This window comes from Scyliorhinus torazame, chromosome 1 (assembly GCF_047496885.1).
Source record: "Scyliorhinus torazame isolate Kashiwa2021f chromosome 1, sScyTor2.1, whole genome shotgun sequence".
NCBI lineage: Eukaryota > Metazoa > Chordata > Chondrichthyes > Carcharhiniformes > Scyliorhinidae > Scyliorhinus > Scyliorhinus torazame.
In genome coordinates this window covers 385825621-385847987 of record NC_092707.1, presented here as the reverse complement: position 1 = coordinate 385847987, position 22367 = coordinate 385825621, and the positions used below count along the sequence as shown (strand labels likewise).

The 22367-nt window shown below is 46.0% G+C and overlaps 1 protein-coding gene across 13 annotated transcripts in view; it reads left to right on the top strand.

Annotated features, from left to right (window-relative positions):
- akt3a (v-akt murine thymoma viral oncogene homolog 3a) overlaps positions 1-22367 on the top strand; it is a 594281-nt gene that overhangs the window by 502743 nt on the left and 69171 nt on the right. For all 13 annotated transcript variants that reach the window (XM_072512671.1, XM_072512686.1, XM_072512765.1 and 10 more), the window contains one exon: positions 14151-14365. In XM_072512671.1, the coding sequence (XP_072368772.1) occupies positions 14151-14365 (215 nt within the window). The remainder of the gene's footprint in view (positions 1-14150; positions 14366-22367) is intronic.

Sequence of the window (22367 nt, the reverse complement as noted above, 5' to 3'; positions counted from 1 at the left end):
CCAGATGCTATGCGAGTGGTATTTTCCACTAACCGGATACTATGCGAGCGGTATTTTCGAATAAACCGGATGCTATGCGAGTAGTATTTTCCACTAACTGCTTGCTATGCGAGTGGCATTTTCCACTAACCGGATACTATGCGAGTGGTATTTTCCACTAACCGGATACTATGCGAGCAGTATTTTCGAATAAACCGGATGCTATGCGAGTGGTATTTTCCACTAACCCGATGCTATACGAGTGGTATTTTCCAGTAACCGGATTCTATGCGAGTGGTATTTTCCACTAACCGGATGCTATGCAAGTGGCATTTTCCACTAACCGGATGCTATGCGAGTGGTATTTTCCACTAACCGGATACTATGCGAGTGGCATTTTCCACTAACCGGATGCTGTGCGAGTGGCATTTTCCACTAACCGGATGCTATACGAGTGGTATTTTCCACTAACCGGATGCTATGCGAGTGGCATTTTCCACTAACCGGATGCTTTACGAGTGGTATTTTCCACTAACCGGATGCTATACGAGTGGCATTTTCCACTAACCGGATGCTATGTGAGTGGTATTTTCCACTAACTGGATGATATGTGAGTGGTATTTTCCACACATCCGGATGCTATGCGAGTGGTATTTTCCACTAATCGGATGCTATGCGAGTGGTATTTTCCACTAACCGGATACTATGCGAGTGGCATTTTCTACTAACCGGATACTATGTGAGTGGTTATGAATATTCCTGTTTCCGCGATGCTAGGTACAAATATATGTAGAGGGACAGGTAGTATTGTGGAAGCAGAGGGGCTGCAGATGGACTTTTGACAGGCTAGGAGAGTGGGCAAGGAAGTGGCAGATGGAATACAATGTGGATAAGTATGAGGTTATGCACTTTGGAAGGAGGAATGGAGGCGTAGACTATTTTCTAAATGGGGAATTGCTTAGGAAATCGGAAGAACAAAGGGACTTGGGAGTATTTATTCACGATTCCTTTCAGGTTATCGTGCAGGTTCAGTCGGAAGTTAGGAAGGTAAATGCAATGTCAGCATTCATGTCGAGGGCTAGAATACAAGACCTGGGATGTACTTCTGAGGCTGTATAAGACTCTGGTCAGACCACATTTGGAGTATTGTGAGCAGTTCTGGGCCCTGTATCTAAGGAAGGATGTGCTGGCCTTGGACAGGGTGTAGAGGAGGTTCGCAAGAATGATCCCTGGAATTATGAACTTATCGTATGAGGAACGGTTGAGGACTCTGGGTCTGTACTCGTTGGGAGTTTAGAAGGATGAGGGGGGATCTTATTGAAACTTACAGGATACTGCGAGGCCTGGATAGAGTGGACGTGGAGAGGACATTTCCACTTCATATCATAGAATTTCATAGAATTTCCAGTGCAGAAGGAGGCCATTCAGCCCATCGAGTCTGCACCAGCTCTTGGAAAGAGCACTCTACCCAAGATCAACACCTCCACCCTATCCCCACTTGTAGGAAAAACTAGAACCAGAGGGCACAATCTCGGACTAAAGGCACAATCCTTTAAAACAGAGATGAGGAGGAATTTCTTCAGCCACAGGGTGGTGAATCTGTGGAACTCTTTGCCGCAGAAGGCTGTGGAGGCCAAATCACAGTGTCTTTAAGACAGAGATAGATTGTTTCTTGATTAATAAGGGAATCTGGGTTTATGGGGAAAAGGCAGGAGAATGGGGATGGGAAAAATATCAGCCATGATTGAATGGTGGAGGAGACTTGATGGGCTGAGTGGCTTAATTCTATTCCTATGTCTTATGGTCTTGTGGATTCATCGATGACCTTCCCTTCATCATAAAGTCAGAAGTTGGTCTGCTGATGATTGCACAATGTTCAGCACTATTTGCAACTTCTCAGATACTGAAGCAGTCCTTGTCCATTTGCAGTAAGACGTGGTCAACATCCAATCTTGGCCTAGTAAGTGCCAAGTAACATTCGAGCCACACAAGTGACAGGCAATGGTATCATAATTGCTGAATCTCCCACTATCAGCATCCTGGGAATTACCACTGATTCAGAAACTGACCTTAACTGATATCATGCAGGGCAAAGTTGCCTAGTTGATTGATTGGCACCCCATCCACCACCTTAAACACTCACTCCCTCCACCACCAATGCACAGTCACAGCAACATGTGCCATATACAAGGTGCACTACAGCACCTTGCTAAGCCTCCTTTGATAGCACTTACCAATCCAAGACCTCTACGATTAAAAGGACAAAGGAAGCAGGTGCATGGGTATACCACCACCTGCAAGTTTCCTTCCAAGCCCAACGCTATCCTGATTTGGAACTATGTTGCCTTTCCTCATTCCTTCTCGGATGCTGCCTCAAAATCCTCAAACATTTTTCTAACAGCACTGTGGATGTACCCATACCACATGGACTGTAATGATTCAAGAAGACTGCTCATCACGATCACCTTAACAAGCCATTATGGACAGACGCCAAAGACTGGCCTTGCCAGCGACGTCCACATACCATGAAAATGTTTTTAAAAACCTATATCAAACTTTGGCTAGACCACACTTCGAGGACTGTATGCAGTTCTGGCCCTCATCTAAAAAAAGGATATAAAAGCACAATGAAATGAAATGAATGAAAATGAAAATCACTTATTGCCACAAGTAGGCTTCAAATGAAGTTACTGTGAAAAGCCCCTAGTCGCCACATTCCGGCGCCTGTTCGGGGAGGCTGGTACGGGAATCGAACCGTGCTGCTGGCCTGCCTTGGTCTGCTTTAAAAGCCAGCGATTTAGCCCAGTGTGCTAAACCAGCCCCTTGGAGGATGCAGCGAAGATTTGAAAGGATGATAGCAGAAATCCATGTGCAAACATATCAAGAAAAGATTGACAGACTGGGTGTCTTTGCTTTTGAAAAAGCTGAGGGGTGACCGAATAGCGGTCTTTAAAATTATGAAAGGTTTCAAATGGATACATTCAAGATCTTGCATTCTCTGGACATTTGTGCCCCAGAAGGATGCGCTGGGGGACCCATCGGAAATTCCAATGGAAGGACTCAGTGGGAATTGCCCAGGATGTTTAAATTTCAAATGGGAAATTCCCCATCATCTGAAAAATCACCAACTCTTGAGTTTAGAATCTGAAACTTCAGAGGGTTCTGATTCACTTACCTGGCTCATTAACCAGAAAATGTTAGAGAGGAAAAATATATCTCACGCCTGGTAATTATACAAGTGAATCCCATCTCTCCCCAATCCTCGAAGTCCCCATGACCCTCCTGCACCTTTCCCTGACCTCTACACCCTGGCCAGCTGACACACATCCACCCTACCACCCTACCCATTTACCTCACACTATTTAAATGTCCCAAAGCTTTTCACTAGTAGTGAATGAAGAGTTGAACCAAAATGTGGCAACTAGGGTCATAAAAAGGAGATGTTACTTGACTTTCCTTGACAATCTGGCCCTATGAAAAAATCCCAGAACACTACATTCTGGCCCGGTTCGGAAGTCTGGGACAAAAATGTGGAGCTCCGGCTGTGAAACCGAAGGGGTGGAGTGGCAATCCAGCAATGAATTGAATTGCCACTCCTCAGATGATTCGATGCAATGTTTCCTCATGTTGGGAGAAGCATAGCCAAAGGCCAGGAATGTAACGTAGCCACTAAAATATCGAATAGGGAATTCTGAAGAAACCTCTATCCATAAAGTAGTGAAATGTGGAATTTTCTAGCATGGGGCGTGGTTGAAGTGAATAGTATAGTGCATTTAAGCGAAGCTAGACTCATGTGAGGGAGAAGGAATTATATGGTTGTGATGTGTTGCTCTTATTAGCCTTAGTTTTATTAGCTCTAATTCTGTCACCTTTGCTCACGAGTCGCCAGGTATCTTTCTGATACCGCCACGTGGTTCAAGTCCAAGTAAGGATTAAAGCAGCACACCGCTTAGTAAAAGTTAAATCAACGATCATTTATTATATACAGCAATAAATACTTATACAATAATCCTACTACCTACCACTAAAGGCCAATACCTAACTTTGGAAATGGCTCACCAGGTCAGGGAAACAAATGGTCTATCGAATTGGTTCTGGCCTGTGGGATTCAAAAGGCTGGTACGAGTCGATAGTCTGGAGCACCTATCTGGTAGCGATCGCTGGAGTAAGACTTACTTGTTCCTTTGTCGAAGGGTCTCGAAGGTTGCGAGCAGGAGAAGAAGGGTCGATCTGAACTTGGCCCCTATTCTTATAGTTCCCAGGGGCTTCCCGCCTCTCGGGCGGACCTTGTCCCTGGTTCCAAGTGATTGGACTTGGTCCCAGTCACTTGGTTCGATATGCTCCAATAATGGGGCGATTCCTTGATCGGGGGGTGGTCGTCTACCTTCCTTTGTCCCAGCCACTGCTGGCGCCGAAAGGTCTGGATCGGCTTTGTGTTGCTAATATGTAGCAATTGTTCCCGGGGATGGCTGCTTACTATGCAGATGGCTGGGTTGTTGTGATATTAATGGCTGCAGGTATCGTTCTGGGCCGACTTCCCCAGAGCCAAATACACTGTTTTGCCTGCAGCTGTCCGTTTGAGTCCTGTTGGCTGATTTTCCCATCAGCCTCTTTCGTTCACCATTTTAGATCGGGGTTTGGCCATTCTAATCGGGAATCAGCCATTTTAGGTGGCAAAGCGTGAAGGATCACATACATTTTGTTCTTTCCATTCCCTGACCGGGGGGGGGACAACTCCTACATGGCCTCTGCTCTGACCCTAGCTATGCACAAAAAGTTTTTACCTAACAATTCTGCGCTATGTCAGGTAGGGACATGCATTTACAAAATAACAAACTTGGACCCTCTAATTTAACCTAAATACACTATACCTAAACATTGCATTCTCCTATCTTCCTAAAACATACAACAACAATCACAACATTTAATATACTCTTTCCTGGCTTGGCAGTCAAGCTCAGGATCATACATTTTTTTTTTTGTTCATGAAATGTTTTGTACATCTCTTTATTTACAGTAATAACGCAAGTGAATGCTCTTTATTATTTTGTTATAGATCGCGGTGTCGGGGGTCTGGTCATAACCGAATATAGGGGATCCGATCCGATATACCGGGGTTCGAGCATGGTACGCTCTCCTTCTCCACTTGCAGAGGCGCATAGTCTGCACTACACAGCAGAGTATCGCCAACGCTAACAGTGCCTCGATCACATAGGACAGGGAGTACCAGGTTATAAACCTGGCACACCAGGAAGATGCAGTGTCGCTGGTGACTGGGCTTTGGGTACTGCGGGGCAGTGAAACATTAACGGCAGGGAGATTTGAAGTAATGGGGTCCGTGTTCCCGCGCAACCAAACGTCCACAAAGAGTGTTGAGCACGATGAAAGAAGTCCTCATGGCTGTCCTGGCTGTCCTCTTTCCTTCTCCTTCTTGTGTTCTTTGTTTTCTCCGGTCCTGGAGCCTCTAGAGTTCTGTAAAAACAGGCATTGTATCTGTAACTACCTTGGTTTAATATCCGGCGTGTTAGTGTGTCTGTCCTTTGGGGCCAATTATACCCTTCTAATTGGTCACTATGTGTGACTCCCTCACTTCTTTTTTTTCAAAACAAATGTTGGGACACGGCACACTTCCCAATGACAGACCAGTGCTTATTTACCATCCAAATGATCCTGGATGTAAATAGCAGATGGCAGCAACCTAAAGGTCGCCTCAACAAATAAAAACTTTTTGAAATGAAAGAATGTCAAATGAGGTGCGTATGGGCCGCGACGGGTAAGATTTAGATGGAGTCCCCGGGTAGGACGGCTACTAATGGCGTATCACCCCTACCCGAGCGTGTTTGACCAACGGGGGGACCCCAGGCAGGGCGGGTCTCACGCCGTTTCTCCACTGCCTGAGCAACCGACAAGAACGGGCAAAATGTAGTCATCGTGGTGGGGTTGCTACAGTGATTCTATCCTTGAATCACAAGAGCAGCTACGGTCGGGCGTCTGATACCCAAACCAGTAGCAGCTGAAAAGCTAGTTCCACTGAACAGGCTTGTGGTCTCTTGACCAGTGTCTGTAGACAAGCTAGTTCCGCTGAACAAGTGTCTGGTCTGTTGACCAGGTATCTGCAGATAAGTTGGTACCGCTGAACAAGCGGCTGGAAAAAAAATTCTCCTGTCGGACGAACAACACAAAACAAACGTACGAACAACATAAAGCATCCTGCAGGTTCCATTAGGAAGGACAACACTTCTCCCAAGCGTTTCCTTTAAACATCATGTGGACACCTCAGTTCTCTGTTGCGAACAGGGTCGCAAAGGGGTTGGCGGCTTGGGAGTCAGACTCAAGGTCGTCCCCTTCTCCTGGGTGCCAAACTCTGGAGTGAATTAGGGCTGAAAGGGCTGCTTGGTGTGAGTTGGGGTTGCTCTCGTCGTTTCGGACGAGTCTGTAGGAGTTGTCGCGGTGCCAATGAGTTGTGTCGAGTTGTGTGGGGACAAAGTTGGGGTCGTCCATGTGGTTCGGTGGTGGGATTTGTTTAGAAAAGTGATCATGAAGGAATCACTGGGATTGTAGTCGGAGTCGCTGGGTGTGGGTCCGGTTGTATGGGGATAGTAGGGAGGCGTGCTGTGGCTATCATCACAGTCGCTGTCTCTGCTGCTGCAGTCTGTGGGCGTTCCGGGGTGGAGTGTATATTTTGGGGGTGGAGATGAGGTCGAGTCCGTGTCTGGGCTGGACGTGGTGGGGGTTGGTAGGGTTACGTTGGCTGTGGGTGGGGTGTGGTCTGCTGTGTCAAGCATGACGTGGTGGGCGTGGTTTGACTGTGTTCCATAAGCCTTTAACTGGTTTATATGAAACCACGCAGTCTTACCATTTGGGTATTTTATTTTGTAAACCGATGGGCTTACTTTATCCGCAATGGGGTACGGACCCGAGTATTTTGGAGACAGGAATGTGCTGGAGTTATATATAGACAACATCACTTGCTGTCCTATATCACTCCGTTGCATGCACTGCCTTATCAAAACAGGCCTTGCTCTGTTTCTTTTTGGTGCCCAATTTAACTGCGTCTGCTAACTGAGACGTTTTTACATTAGCAACTAATTGCTCCACGGTTTTCTCGTGGGTGAGGGCCGTTACTTCAGGGCTGGTCAGGTCTAAACCTAACAAGTATTCTGTCCCTTTCATGGGGCGTCCGGTCATAAGAGTGTGTGGGGTGTAACCTGTGGAGGTGGAAACAGTGTTACGCAAAAACATCAGTGCAAAAGGGAGGACTGAGTCCCAAGTGGTGTTGTTCTGCTGGACCATTTTTCTGAGGGTGGTTTTTAGGATCCGATTCATGCGCTCCACTATACCACTCGACTGTGGGTGGTACGCAATGTGGAATTTTTGGGTGATGCCAAATATCGTGAGGACATTCTGCATGACCCGTCCCGTAAAGTGAGAACCTTGGTCCGATTCAATACTGCGGGGGGTCTCCATCTTGTAAAGATGTGGTGGGTTAGGATCTTGGTTGTGGTTTTCGCGGTGTTGGTGCGGGCTGGAAATGCTTCCACCCACTTTGTAAAAGTGTCTATGACCACCAGAACATATTTATAGCCATTCCTGCAAGGGGGCAATGGACCTATAAAATCAATCTGGAGGTGAGTCCAGGGGCCGTTAACGGGTCGGATGTGGCTGAGTTGGGCCTTTTTGGCATATCTATCGGGGTTGTTCGCCGCACAGATAAGGCAATTCTCAATGTAATGGCTTACATCTTCCTTGAGATTTGGCCACCAACAAAGCTGTTTGAGGTGGGCTGTAGTGGGATTGATTCCCTGGTGTCCATGACCATCATGGAATAAACAAATCAATTGGTTCCTATCCTGCTCAGGAACTACATAAAGGGTGTCTTTAACACCACACCGTCATGTGTGGTTAGTGTATTTCTGAACCTCTCGTAGGAGGCTGGATACTTCCCTTTCACAATCTCAGTGAGAGCGCTATCCTGCTTCTGGGCCTCTACTAGATCCTCGATCCTAGTCTGCGTGACCTGAACTGCACTCACTGGCGCACTCACTGGTGCGCTTTCGGGGGGTTTCCAAAAGTACCCATGCCTGGATCCTGCCTTAGCCAGTGGGTCGGCTTTTACATTTCCAGGGGGGAGGAACTATGGTGGCTGCGGACTTTTATGATGCCAAAAGTCCTGTTCTGGGCTTTTTGTAAAATATGGCGGAGTAATGGGGCTGGGGGAGGGGTTCCCCATCTGCGGAAACAAATCCTCTTGCTTCCCACAGGGGCAGAAATTCTGTAAGGCTGTTACAGACATAGAGGCTGTTTGAGTATATATCTGCTGGGCTGGGGAAGGAACCTGGGTGGTCTACTATGTACGCGATGGCCGCAAGCTCTGCTGCCTGCGCGCCTAAGTGTCCGGGTAGTTTCAATGCTAATTCCTCGAGGGCGCGTCCCTGCGCGTCCTCAACATAAATCCCGCAACCTGTTATGCGTTGCCCATCTAAGACTGTGGAAGATCCATCCACATAAATCCTAATGGGTTCACACGTGTCCGGGTGAGGGGGGCTCTGAGGGGGCCTATTTTTCTGGGGGGTGTTTTTGCTATAAAGGGGCCTGTGTTGTGGTGTGGAGGGATGATTTCACACTCGGGGGTGGGGGGGTTCCGGGGTACTGTAAATTGTCCACTAAGTATGTGTGAGTCTTTGTCCGTTTTACTGTGATGTCCCGTCCTTGCAAGAAAATGGTCCACCTAGCTACGCGTGTTTGGCTGACGGTACCGTCCTTGAGTCGTCCGTCCAGTAAAAGTTGGGCGGTGGTGTGTTCAGTCAAAATGGTGATGGGGTTTAGTCCGGTAGGTTTAGTCCGGTAATGTAGGAAAAGTACTGGACTGCCCTGAAAACTGCGAGCAGGTGCCTCTCACAGGCTGAAAATCCCTGCTCCACAGCATCTAAAATTCGGGAGGCATAAGCCACGGGTCTTAACTGGTCATGCCGTTCCTGCAGGAGCACGGCTGAAAGGGTGCGGTCTGTGGTCGCTACCTCTATTGCGTAAGGGGAAAGCGGGTCTGGAACTTGTAATGCGGGGGCGGCTATGAGCGCTTGTTTTAATGATTCCACAGCATCCGTATGCTGCGGAAGCCACTCCCAGGGGGCTCCTTTCTTTAGGAGGTCTGAGAGGGGTGCTGCCTTGCTGGCAACCGTCAATGTGGTTTCGGCATTAGCCAACCAGTCCTAAAAATGACCGGAGGGCTGAAACGTTCTGGGGAAGGGGCAATTTAGCGATCGGGTCAATTCTTTTGTGCTCGATCTCGCGTTTGCCGTGTGTGATAATTGTAACCAAATATACCACTTTTTCTTCCAATATCTGGGCCTTTTTGGGGTTGACTTTACAGCCAATGGAATGTAACAATTCCAGGAGTTTGGACAGAAGCTCAATGTGCTCTTCCTTAGTGTCTGTCTACAGTAGTAGATCATCTACATACCGTACCAGACATTCGGGGCGAGAAAATTTCGCTAGTCCATTTGCCAGCTGTCGGTGGAAAATGGAGGGGGAGTTGTGGAATCCTTGTGGCAGGCATGTCCACGTGTACTGCTGCGCTTTAAAGGTGAAGGTAAATTTGTACTGGCACGCCTTTGCCAATGGAATGGACCAGAATCCATTACTGATGTCCAAAACCGTGAAATAGCGGGAGTTGAGTCCCTGTTTGAGCATGGTCTCGGGACTTGTTGCTACGGTGGGGGCTGCTGCGGGGGTGACTTTATTGAGTTCCCGATAATCAATGGTCAAGTGCCATGATCCGTCGGGCTTTCTTACTGGCCAAATCGGGGCATTATTAGTAGAGGCTACCGATCTTAGTACGCCCTGCTCTAATAAGCTCTCTATAACTTTTAGGATTTCTCCCTCTGCTTCTAGGGGGAATCCGTACTGTTTTTGGGGTCTAGGGTCCGGTCCTGTTACTTGTACGGAGCCAGTCATCCGTCCACAGTCGTGCCTGTGGGTCGCGAATGCTGCCCTGTTCTTTTGCAGGACTGCCCTAACCTGCCTGTCCGTGCTAAGCGTGGTGGGGTTGAACCAAAACTCGCCTACTGCGCTAATTTTGTTCATATAGCCCCCTATGTTGAGCGTTGCAGGGGCTCTAGCGGATTTCGCCATCTTCCAGACACACTGGTTGACTGAATCGAAGGATGGGTGGTGGGAATTCATAAAATCAATCCCCAGGATGTGTTCTGCTGTGTGGGGCAGGTCTACTAAAACTACGGGATGTTTTGTGGTTATGGTTCCGATTTGGATGGATACAGGAGCTGTGATGTGCCCCTGCTGCGAGTGGCCTGTAAAGCCGCTGAGAGTGATAGTGGCTGTAGTGGGCCACGTGTCCTTTTGAAAAAGGGTGGAGGAATTTATGGTGGTGCGGGACCCTCCTGTGTCCCAAAGAAACTCGATAGGCTGTCCCCGAATTTTCGCTGCGACTACGGGTCGTCCTGACCTATCCCAAAGGGTGTCACAGACCCAACTGGGGGAGCCCGTACACTGTCAGTCCGTTTCGGTCGAGTCCGTCTGATCCGAACGGGCGCTAACGCAATGGATGGGCTCTGCCTTTTTCTTACTCAGAATGCCTGTTTGTTGGGCTTTCTGTGGCTTTTTAGGGCCATTGCACTCTTTTGCAAAATGTCCCAACTGTCCGCAGTTGTAACATTCTTGTGATTTGGGTGGGGGGCTGTTCTTTCCCTCATTTACCCAGGCGGGGTTGTGAGGTATGGCTTTTACTGCCTGCATGTCTGCGGCGGCTTGCTTTTCTTCGGTGGTTTTAGCGGCGGGTTTATTGTGAACAGACTGCTCCCAAATGCGGGACAGTCTTTTAACCACCCACTTCTCGTTATGAGCCTCCTCCGAGGGATCATAACTATTACAGGCATTCTGTCCTGCCTCTGTGGCATGGGAGATAAGGGTGCGGGTCCATGTGGCCATATTGTCTGGGGACAAATGGGCACGGTCTACGTCTCCAAAAACGGCTTCGAAGTGAATCCACAGGCGTCCTGCGAACGCTGTGGGGTGTTCAGACTTCTTCTGCCTACACTTATTTAGGCCATCTACAGGGTCACCCCGGTTATACCCGATCGCATCCAGGATCGCGGTATGCATTTCTGCAAGGGTGCCTCCTCCTATGTTCTGTGGGTCGGGAAGGGCTGCTGCTACCGATGGATCCAAACTTAGAGAGCATGTAAAGCTCATGGTTCTATCATCCAGGCCGTACATGGTCGCCTGATGTTTGACGGTGGCAAAGAAATGGTGTGGGTCTGAAGCGGGGAGGAACGGTGTGATTTTTGCACACGCGTCCCGTAATTTGGTCACTGTGAGGGGGGGTGGAATACAGGAATTCCGCCTCGTCTGATGTGGCTGTGCGGTGGGTTGTTACAGGGTTCATGGGAGCCTGAACTACCTGCTGTGTGGGGGGTGGGGGTGCTTTTCTCCTTTGGGGCTTTCCCTGCGCACATATTCCCTGAACATATCTCTGCGCTGTTTCCTGTAATTCCTCCCAATCAGGGCCGTCTTCCTGGTCTAGCTTTTCCCCAAAGGTTTCTTGAAATCCCTTCTGGACAGAAAGCAGTGATTGCAGGTCTGCAATTTTCTTCCGGCACTTTGCATGGTCTATGGTGCTCTGTCTTAGTTCTGTGGTTGCAGCGTGGAGCGCTCTCACGGCTGCCTTGAGATCACTACATTGTTTCTGTAGCGTCTCCACCTGCTTCTCTGTTTCTTTCTTTACCAGGACGGCACGCTGCGTGGCCTGATAAGCTTTTTCATACTGGGACTGGAAACTACTCAAATGCGCCAGACAAGACTGGTGACCCCGTTTGGCGTCAGCCACCTCTTCGTCCTTTGCTGCTAATTTCCTCCTTAATTCTAGATTCTCTAATCATTCCACATGGGCCATCCTTTGCCCTTGAGGTATTTCCGGATTTCCTCTTCCCAAATGGGACACTGTCCCACTCTACTGCTGCTGGTCGCTGCGACCGCAAATTCCTCGGGTTTCATGAGGCGTTGCATTGCCTGCATGGCCATCTCTCCTATCCGCTTGCTTCGTTTAAATTTGGAACAGGGGGCTGAGGTGGTGTCGTAGATGCGGGTACGGCTTGCGCTAATTTCCAAAAATACAGAATTCCGACAGTTTTGACGCAACAAAATCTATCAGTTTTACCTTATAGCCCTGTTAGTTACACATGCATACACACACTTCCGAATTATGAATTATTAATCAGAACTGCTTGAACACTTGTGGGTTTTTTTGTTTCCAATTGGATTCTAATTCAAATTTCTTGAGTTCTCCCGGAGTGGTTTTCCACTTCTAGATCGGGTCCCGGCGGTGTCGCCAAAATGTTGCTCTTATTAGCCTTAGTTTTATTAGCTCTAATTCTGTCACCTTTGCTCACGAGTCGCCAGGTATCTTTCTGATACCGCCACGTGGTTCAAGTCCAAGTATGATTAATAATGCAGCACACCGCTTTTGTAAAAGTTAAATCAACGATCATTTATTATATACAGCAATAAATACTTATACAATAATCCTACTTCTGGACTACTACCTACCACTAAAGGCCAATACTTAACTTTGGAAATGGCCCACCAGGTCAGGGAAACGAATGGTGTATCGAATTGGTTCTGGCCTGCGGGATTCAAAAGGCTGGTACGAGTTGATAGTCTGGAGCACCTATCTGGTAGCGATCGCTGGAGTAAGACTTACTTGTTTCTTTGTCGAAGGGTCTCGAAGGTTGCGAGCAGGAGAAGAAGGGTCGATCTGAACTTGGCCCCTATTCTTATAGTTCCCAGGGGCTTCCTGCCTCTCGGGGCGGACCTTGACCCTGGTTCCAAGTGATTGGACTTGGTCCCAATCACTTGGTTCGATATGCTCCAATAATGGACTACCTTCCTTTGTCCCAGCCACTGCTGGCGCCGAAAGGTCTGGATCGGCTTTATGTTGCTAATATGTAGCAATTGTTCCCGGGGATGGCTGCTTACTATGCAGATGGCTGGGTTGTTGTGATGTTAATGGCTGCAGGTATCGGTCTGGGCTGACTTCCCCAGAGCCGAATACACTGTTTTGCCTGCAGCTGTCCATTTGAGTCCTGTTGGCTGATTTTCCCATCAGCCTCTTTCATTCGCCATTTTAGATCGGGGTTTGACCATTCTAATCGGGAATCAGCCATTTTAGGTGGCTACAGATGGTAGACTTGGAGACAAAAGATGGAAACATAGACAATCCCGTTGACTTGTTGAGCTTTCTGTGCTGTAAATTCTATGTATTTTCTACCCCTTTTGGGATGGGGAAATTAAGATAGTTGGCATGTAATTTGATACATCATTGGAATCATCACATGTAAAACTTTCAATTGCTGAAAGGGCTTTGCACATTAACTTGCATGTGGGCTGCAGCTTGGAAGCCAAAAAAAAATTAATATTGGAGCTGTGATAAATGTTGTTTCCTGAACATGGACTTGGGAATTATGATGATAAACAAGGGTGGCAAATGGTGGCAAAATTGTAGTATAATGGCTTTATTTAAACAAATCTTGCATCAAATCTGAGATATCATGCCAAACAACATCAATTGTCTAGACATGTTGCTGGCAAACTGACTTCTGGCAACTCTGTCCTGTGCAAGCTTTCATTGTTCCTGTGATATCTCTCACTCTATCTCTATAGAATCCTGCTATATCTGTCTAAATTTTGGCACAATCTGCTTCTCCCTTCACTACATTGCAGTACAAGCTGAATGTTTCAGCTTAGAACTGTAGTTTAAATATACGCCATTAAGAGAAACTTATACAGCAGTTTGAATTACATTTAAAATAATGTGAAAAATGCCTTGGGTTCTTGTTGAGCTGATGAGCAAGAAGTGATGACTAATCAAAAGTGTTTCGTATAAACCTGGATATTATGATTTTCATACAGGAGAAAATTTGGATGGTTTTAGAAAAAAAGGCGAAAATATTATTAATGCAGAAAAACATTGTACATTCTCTTGAAAATAAAAGGCTTGGGTGGATTATATACTTTGACCTGGCCATTTCAATATTTTAGTGACATTTAACTCAAAAGTTGTTTAAAAGTTTACTTTTATTAATACTTTGGGCAAAATGAAAACTCAGTTGGTATTCAAGCTGTGGCAAACATGTCCTTTGTTTACTTTATTTGCATAGGTTTTAGAAGACAACGACTATGGCCGCGCTGTTGATTGGTGGGGTCTGGGTGTTGTTATGTATGAGATGATGTGTGGTCGGCTACCTTTTTACAACCAGGACCATGAGAAACTTTTTGAATTGATCCTAATGGAAGACATTAAATTTCCCAGAACACTCTCATCAGATGCAAAATCATTACTTTCTGGATTGCTTATAAAAGACCCAAATAAAAGGTAATTCATTATATGATCCCTCTGTTAAAACCTCTTTAAGAATTGTTAAAATTTGTATTCCACACTGTGGTCTGTTTCTAATCTTCTGCATGTGTAGTGTCTTGGGTAATTTGTGGAACAGTATTATTTCTAGCTATGCAAACCTCCTGAAGTAGTGGGATTCAGGTTCTTGGCTAAGTGTAAAGCTTTCTTTGAAACAGTTCTAAGTTGCATTTATGTCTATTAATATCTGTACAAAATTATTTGGCAATAACCTGGATATCATGATCTTTGTACAGGAGAACATTTGGATAGTTTAATAAAAAAAGGACTAAAATTTCACGTGCATAAAACATTGATTATTATAAAGTCAGTGCTAGAAGTTGGATTGAAGTTTCTTGCTTTATCAGGTTTGGGTAAGAAACATTGTGCACGCCAGAATGCAATCACTGAAAATACAACCAGCTTGGACTGCTTGACTAAAATTTCCAAATTGTCAATTCATTTATAGTGCATGCAACCAATGCTATGATTGTAACCTAATCCATCTGGGAGGTTGGGAGGGGGGGGGGGGGCAGAGGGAGTGGGGCTCAAGTAGGAAGCCAGTCATATATTCCATCCAATTTTAAGATCAGCTGGGGTGTGAAATGGTGTCCGTCCTGAACCTGTCACATTCTTATTGGCCAGATTTGGTTAAAATTGGGGCTGAAATGCTATCTCAATGAATTTTTCAGAAAAGGTTATGAATACACTCTTGAATGAAAAAAGTACTAGTACAGTTGTACATCATTGTTCTCGGGGGGTTTGAACAATGACAGTCACGATTATCTGCTACCGTAGGGAATGGAAACCATTGCATAAGTGGGACTCCTGGTAATTGTAAATGTATAAATTGGTGAGGTCAGTTAGAGCACAGTACATTGCGAGTAAGTTCATGCTCAGAACACAAAATATCTGACCTTTTCTTTAAGGTTGTTTTGCACTTAAGTGTGGTGGATACGCACTGGGGACAGTACTTTAAATTTATATACATAAAATTGATCTTCTAAAGTGCTGCTCATGTTGTGCTGTTTTATACGTACTGGAGTGTCATGTTCTGTAATGGTTATTCTGTTAAGATGGAACTACATTATTTCAGGCCACAAAGCTAACTATTAAGTTTTCACAAGCCCAGACTTTAACTGGCCAAAGAATTGTGATTGAAATGTGTTTTGTCAGTTCCAAGTTGCAGCTGAGAAGCGCACAGTATTTTAAGATTGCTTTGCATCTGTCATGAAATGTGATGTGCGTGTGAACAAGCATGCTGTTTTTAATATTGCTGCCTTTCATGTAGCATTACTTGTGGTAAGTTAAATGATGTGCTATTTTATAAGAGCAGGAATATTACACTATGTAATGAATAACATTTGTTCTATTACTTAAGATATTTGTTAATTTAGGATCCCAAAATCTAATTTTTAAATAATCAGACGTTCTGGTTATACAGATCTGCTAAGAGAGGTATAAAATACCTGAGATTTATTTGCAGCATGCATCTAGTTTCCCTCCCAGCTCTCCTTATTTTCTCTCTGAGCTTATACAGTCTCTCTCTCTCTGAGCTTATACATTCTCTCCCTGAGTTTATACATTCTCTCTCTGAGCTTATACATTCTCTCTCTCTGAGTTTATACATTCTCTCTCTCTGAGTTTATACATTCTCTCTCTGAGCTTATACATTCTCTCTCTGAGCTTATACATTCTCTCGCTGAGCTTATACATTCTCTCTCTCTCTGAGCTTATACATTCTCTCTCTCTGAGCTTATACATTCTCTCTCTGAGCTTATACATTCTCTCTCTCTGAGCTTATACATTCTCTCTCTCTGAGCTTATACATTCTCTCTCTGAGCTTATACATTCTCTCTCTGAGCTTATACATTCTATCTCTCAGCTTATACATTCTCTCTCTCAGCTTATGCATTATCTCTCTCAGCTTATACATTCTCTCTGAGCTTATACATTCTCTCTGAGCTTATACATTCTCTCTCTCAGCTTATACATTCTCTCTCTCTGAGCTTATACATTCTCTCTCTCAGCTTATACATTCTCTCTCTCTCAGCTTATACATTCTCTCTCTCTCTCAGCTTATACATTCTCTCTCTCTCTCCGTTTATACATTCTCTCTCTCAGCTTATACATTCTCTCTCAGCTTATACATTCTCTTTCAGCTTATACATTCTCTCTCTCTCAGCTTATACATTCTCTCTCTCAGCTTATACATTCTCTCTCTCAGCTTATACATTCTCTCAGCTTATACATTCTCTCTCAGCTTATACATTCTCTCTCTCAGCTTATACATTCTCTCTCTCAGCTTATACATTCTCTCTCTCTCAGCTTATACATTCTCTCTCTCAGCTTATACATTCTCTCTCTCTCTCAGCTTATACATTCTCTCTCTCAGCTTATACATTCTCTCTCTCAGCTTATACATTCTCTCTCTCAGCTTATACATTCTCTCTCTGAGCTTATACATTCTCTCTCTCTGAGCTTATACATTCTCTCTCTCTCTGAGCTTATACATTCTCTCTCTGAGCTTATACATTCTCTCTCTGAGCTTATACATTCTCTCTCTGAGCTTATACATTCTATCTCTCAGCTTATACATTCTCTCTCTCAGCTTATGCATTCTCTCTCTCTCAGCTTATACATTCTCTCTGAGCTTATACATTCTCTCTGAGCTTATACATTCTCTCTCTCAGCTTATACATTCTCTCTCTCTGAGCTTATACATTCTCTCTCTCAGCTTATACATTCTCTCTCTCTCAGCTTATACATTCTCTCTCTCTCTCAGCTTATACATTCTCTCTCTCTCCGTTTATACATTCTCTCTCTCAGCTTATACATTCTCTCTCAGCTTATACATTCTCTTTCAGCTTATACATTCTCTCTCTCAGCTTATACATTCTCTCTCTCAGCTTATACATTCTCTCTCTCAGCTTATACATTCTCTCTCTCAGCTTATACATTCTCTCTCAGCTTATACATTCTCTCTCTCAGCTTATACATTCTCTCTCTCAGCTTATACATTCTCTCTCTCTCAGCTTATACATTCTCTCTCTCAGCTTATACATTCTCTCTCTCTCTCAGCTTATACATTCTCTCTCTCAGCTTATACATTCTCTCTCTCAGCATATACATTCTCTCTCTCCTGAGCTTATACATTCTCTCTCTCAGCTTATATTGTCCAGTGCCCAATGTCCTGCTCCCTCCACCATACTCCCACTAAGCTGTTGAACACCCAACTTTCTCTTTTGGCCTCCATGCTAGCCAATATTATTAACAAATCTCCCTCGTCAGTGCTGTTTCTCACTCGTTTAAATCTGACCATGCATCTCCTCAAAAGCCAACCCTTGACCTCATTGTGCTTTCAAACTACCACCACATCTTAAGAACACAAGAAATAGGAGCAGGAATGGACTACATGACCTGCCAAACCGACTCCATCATTCAGTACGATCATGGCTGACCTTGGGCTTCAACTCCTTTTTCCCAAACCTCTCCCCGTATCCCTTAAGTTCCTGAGGCACCAAAAACTTGTCTATCCCAGCCTTAAATGTGTTCAGTGATGGAGCATCCACAACTGTCTTGGGTAGAGATTCGCAATCATTTGAGTGAAGTAATTTTCCTCATCTCAGTTCTAAATCTTCATCTCAGCCTCTTATCCTGAGTCACAGCCCTCTCCAACCTCCCTTGCTTCTCAAGTTCTTGATGTCATCTCCCAAATAAGTGGCCAATTTTTCCAGAATTCCATGTTTGAATCTGGCCAATCAGGTTTCCACCCTGTCACCAAACTGAAACAACTCTGGTCAAAGCCACAAATGACATCCCATGTCACTGTAAACTATCGCACTCTTTTGCCTTCTCAACCTGTCTGCAGCTTTGGACATGGCTGCTCACACCATCTTTCTCCGATGCCTCTCTACCATCTTCCAGCTGGATGGGACTCCTCTCACCCAGTTCCAGTTTTATCTGTCTAATCATAGCCAGCTTCACTTCCTGCTTGTACACTGTTATTTCTGGTGTCCCCCAAAGATTTGTCCTTTTCCTTTAACCTTTTCCTTTATCCTTTTTCTCACCAACATGCTGCCCCTCAGTGACATCATTCGAAGTATAGCATTAGTTTTTGGATGTAAGCTGATGGCACCTTGATCTTCATCAAATGGGGGCACAGTGGTTAGAAAAGCTGCCTCACAGTGCTGGGCTCCCAGGTTCGATTCCAGCCTTGGGTGACTGTGTGGAGTTCGCATGTTCTCCCAATGTCTGCGTGTGTTTCCTCCGGGTGCTCTGGCTTCTTCCCACAGTCTAAAGATGTGAAGGTTAGGTGGATTGGACATGATCAATGTTTTGTGTTATGGAGATAGGATGGGGGGGTTAGTGAGCCTAGGTAGAGCGCCCTTTCAGAGGGTTGGTGGAGACTTGATGGGCCAAATGGTCTCCTTCTGACTGTAGGGATTCTGTGGATCACCATCTATCTCAACTCTAACTTTTGTTAACATATCGGACTGCTTATCCATAGAAACATAGAAAATAGTCGGACATTCTGCCCTTCAAGCCTGCACCGCTATTCATTATGATCATGGCTGATCATCCAACTCCCTAACCTGTTCCCCCTTTCCCCCCATATTCTTTTATCCCTCTAGCCCCAAGAGCTATATTTTTCTCCCTCTTTCTGCCCCCCACCCCCCCCCAATAAACTTGAGGTAATTTAAAATTTTGCTACCCATGTCTGAACTTTTTTTAATAATCTTTATTGTCACAATTGGGCTTACATTAACATTGCAATGAAGTTACTGTGAAAAGCCCCTAGTCGCACATTCCGGCGCCTGTTCGGGTACAGAGGGAGAATTCAGAATGTCCAATTCACCTAACAGCATGTCTTTCAGGACTTAAGAGGAAACCGGAGCACCCGGAGGAAACCCACACAGACACAGGGAAAACATGCAGACTTCACACAGACAGTGACCCAAGCCGGGAATCAAACCTGGGACCCTGGTGCTGTGAAGCAACAGTGCTAACCACTGTGCTATCGTATCACCAAGTTCTGTTCACCTAATACCTTTGATATTCTTTGGCTCGTGGTAAGCAAAACCTTGATTTTAAATTTACATCCTTGTTTTCAAGTCCCTCCATGACCTGTACCTGCCCTGCCTTTGCAATTTCCTCCCGCCCCACAGCTATCCATCATCTCTGCTCATCTAATTCTGGTCTATTGAACATCTCCATTTTTAATAGCTCACCAGTGCCTTAAGTTGCTGAGGATCTAAGCTCTAGAATACCCTCTTTACACCTCTTTACCTTTCTACCTCAATTTCCTCCTTTGAGTGTTAAAACCAATATCTTGGACCAGGATTTTGGCCACTTGACTTAAAATATTCTTTATATGGCTTGGTGTCTTATTTTATAATGTTCCTGTGAGGCACATAGTGGCATTTTATTACTTTAAAAACACTATGTAAATAACGATTGTTGCCCAAGAAATTATGAAAAGCAACGTGTCTTGAGTGGTAATTAATTTGCGAATGTGCTGAGAGCAAACCATTTTCTACTCCAGACGTTTATGGATGTTCCATATTTAAGGCCGAGATGGACATATTTTTGGTGTTCTAGGAAATTGAGGCATATGGGAAGCGGGCAGAAAGTTGAAGCTGAAGATCAGCTATCATATAGAAAGCCGCAGCAGGGAAGAAGAAATCAGAAATCCATAGAAACCCTACAGTGCTGAATGAGGCCATTCTGTGCACTCCACCTCAGACCACTCCCCGCCCTATCCCTGTAACCCAACGTATTTATCACAGCCAATCTATTGAACCTGCACATCTTTGGACTGTGGGAAGAAACCAGAATACTGGGAGAGTGTGCAAGCTCCACACAGTCACCCAAGGCCGGAATCGAACACGGGTCCCTGGTGCTGGTGCTAACCACTGTACCACCCAGTTATTTACTTAAAAAATGAAGTCACAAAATCCCACTGTTTAAATCAGCATTTTTCTATTCAAGAGAGTAACAAAGCAAACAAAATATTGGGCTGAATTCTCCAGCTGTTGTGCTCTTTTCCTGCCAGCAACACACCCCGCCCATGGGTTTCGCAGAGGGGTGGTGACGTTAGAATGGGAAATCCCATTGATAGTTGGCGGGGAGATAAAATCCCGCCGCCAGCGAATGGCACACGGCCGAAAAACACGCTGCTGGCGGACTGGAGAATCCCGCCCACTATCCTGGGTAACACCCTATACACTAAAATCCAGAATCAACAGAAGTTGAAATGCATTAACAGGCAAATCGCAACCGATTAGAAACTATGAACTACTTCATGTTTTGTGTCATGTGGATTAATGGGGCTGCGGATACAAGTAGGTAGGTGGAGGAGTGGGTATGAGAGATTGGGGCGGTTTGGAGGAAGGCAGTTGCCCCGAGTGGGGGCCACCATGCTAGTGGATCGGCTGGTTAATGGGAGTGAAGTGCGGGATAGATTTGTTGCGTGTGTGTGTGTGTGGGGGGGTTTCCTTCTCTTTGTCTCTGTTGGGGATAGCGGGGTCGGGGGTGGATGGGGTGTTTGCTGACACAAATTAATAAGAGGGTGTCCTTTGCGGTGGGGAGCATAGTGGCGGACCCTGGGGTAGATTTGTGATGGTGAATGGGAGGTTGGAGGGGGTGCCCATGGTGCTCGTGAACATTTATGCCCCAAATTGGGGCGGTGAGGCAAATCCTGGCAAAGATCCAGGCCTGGACACGCATGTGCTGATCATGGCGGGGGAGGATTTTAATACGATGCTGGATCCTAGGCTGGACACGTGCTCCAGATCTATGAGACTGTTGTAATGGCGAAGGAGTTGTTGGGATTTATGGAGTGAATGGGGGCGGTGGACTCTTAGCGGCTTAAGAGGCCCAGGGCGAAGGAATTTTTGTTTATTTTGTATGTCCCCAAGGGGTACTCCCAGACTGATTTTTTTGTTATTGTCCTGGGCAAGGCACTGTTGCAGGGGTGGTTGGAACCGAGTATTTGGCGATCGTGGTGTCCGACCATGTGCCACACTGGGTGGACTTGCGGATGGAGGCTTTGAGTTCCCAGAGGCCACTATTGGGAGTTACTGGCCGACAAGGGGGTCTGTGAGATAGAGTTGGCCAGAACTATGTGGGGCATAATAAGATGGGGGAAGTCTCTGTGGCTATGCTGTGTGAGCATTGAAGGCAGTGGTTAGATAAGAGTTTATCTCAATTGGGGCACATAAGCTGAGGACGGAATGGGCAGAGAGGCCGAGGTTGGTAGAGATCATTCTGGCAGTAGACTGGAGATTCTCAGTGGTGTCTGAGGAGGCACTGCCGAAGGAGAGGCAGAAGTTCCAAATTGAGTTGGGCTAATGTCAACTGGGGAGGCTGTGGGACATCTGTGCAGGGTCAGAGGTGCAATGTACGAGTGTATGGAGAAGGCGAGCAGGATAGTCGTGCACCAGCTGAGGAGGCAGGTGGCTCGAGGGAGATTGGTCATATGAGGGACGGAAGGACAGAGGGTGTGGGGAACTAGCTGGTAACTGAGCCGGAGGAGGTAAATAGCATGTTTGAGGCTTTTTATCGGAGATTGTACAGCTTGGAGCCCCTGGCATGGATGAGGGCATGAGACGGTTTCTGGATGGGCTGGAGTTTGCAAGGGTGGATGAGGTGAGGGTGCAGGGGATGGGGTCCCCGATTGGAATGGGGGAGGTGCAGTCGGGGAAGGCCCTGGGCCTGGACGGGTTCTCACTGGAGTTTTATAAAAGGTTTGGTTCGAAGCTGGGGCCTTTGTTGGTGGAGATGTGCAATGAGTCGGTAGGGAGGATATGCTGTGTCAGGCGCCTATCGCGCTCATTTTAAAGGAAGACAAAGACCTGGTGCAGTGTGGGTCGTATGGCCCGATATCATTGTTAAATGTGGATGCGAAGGTGCTGCCGGTGCGGACAGAGCACTGTGTGCCGGGGGTGATGGGGAGGAGCAGATGGGGTTCAGTAGGGGG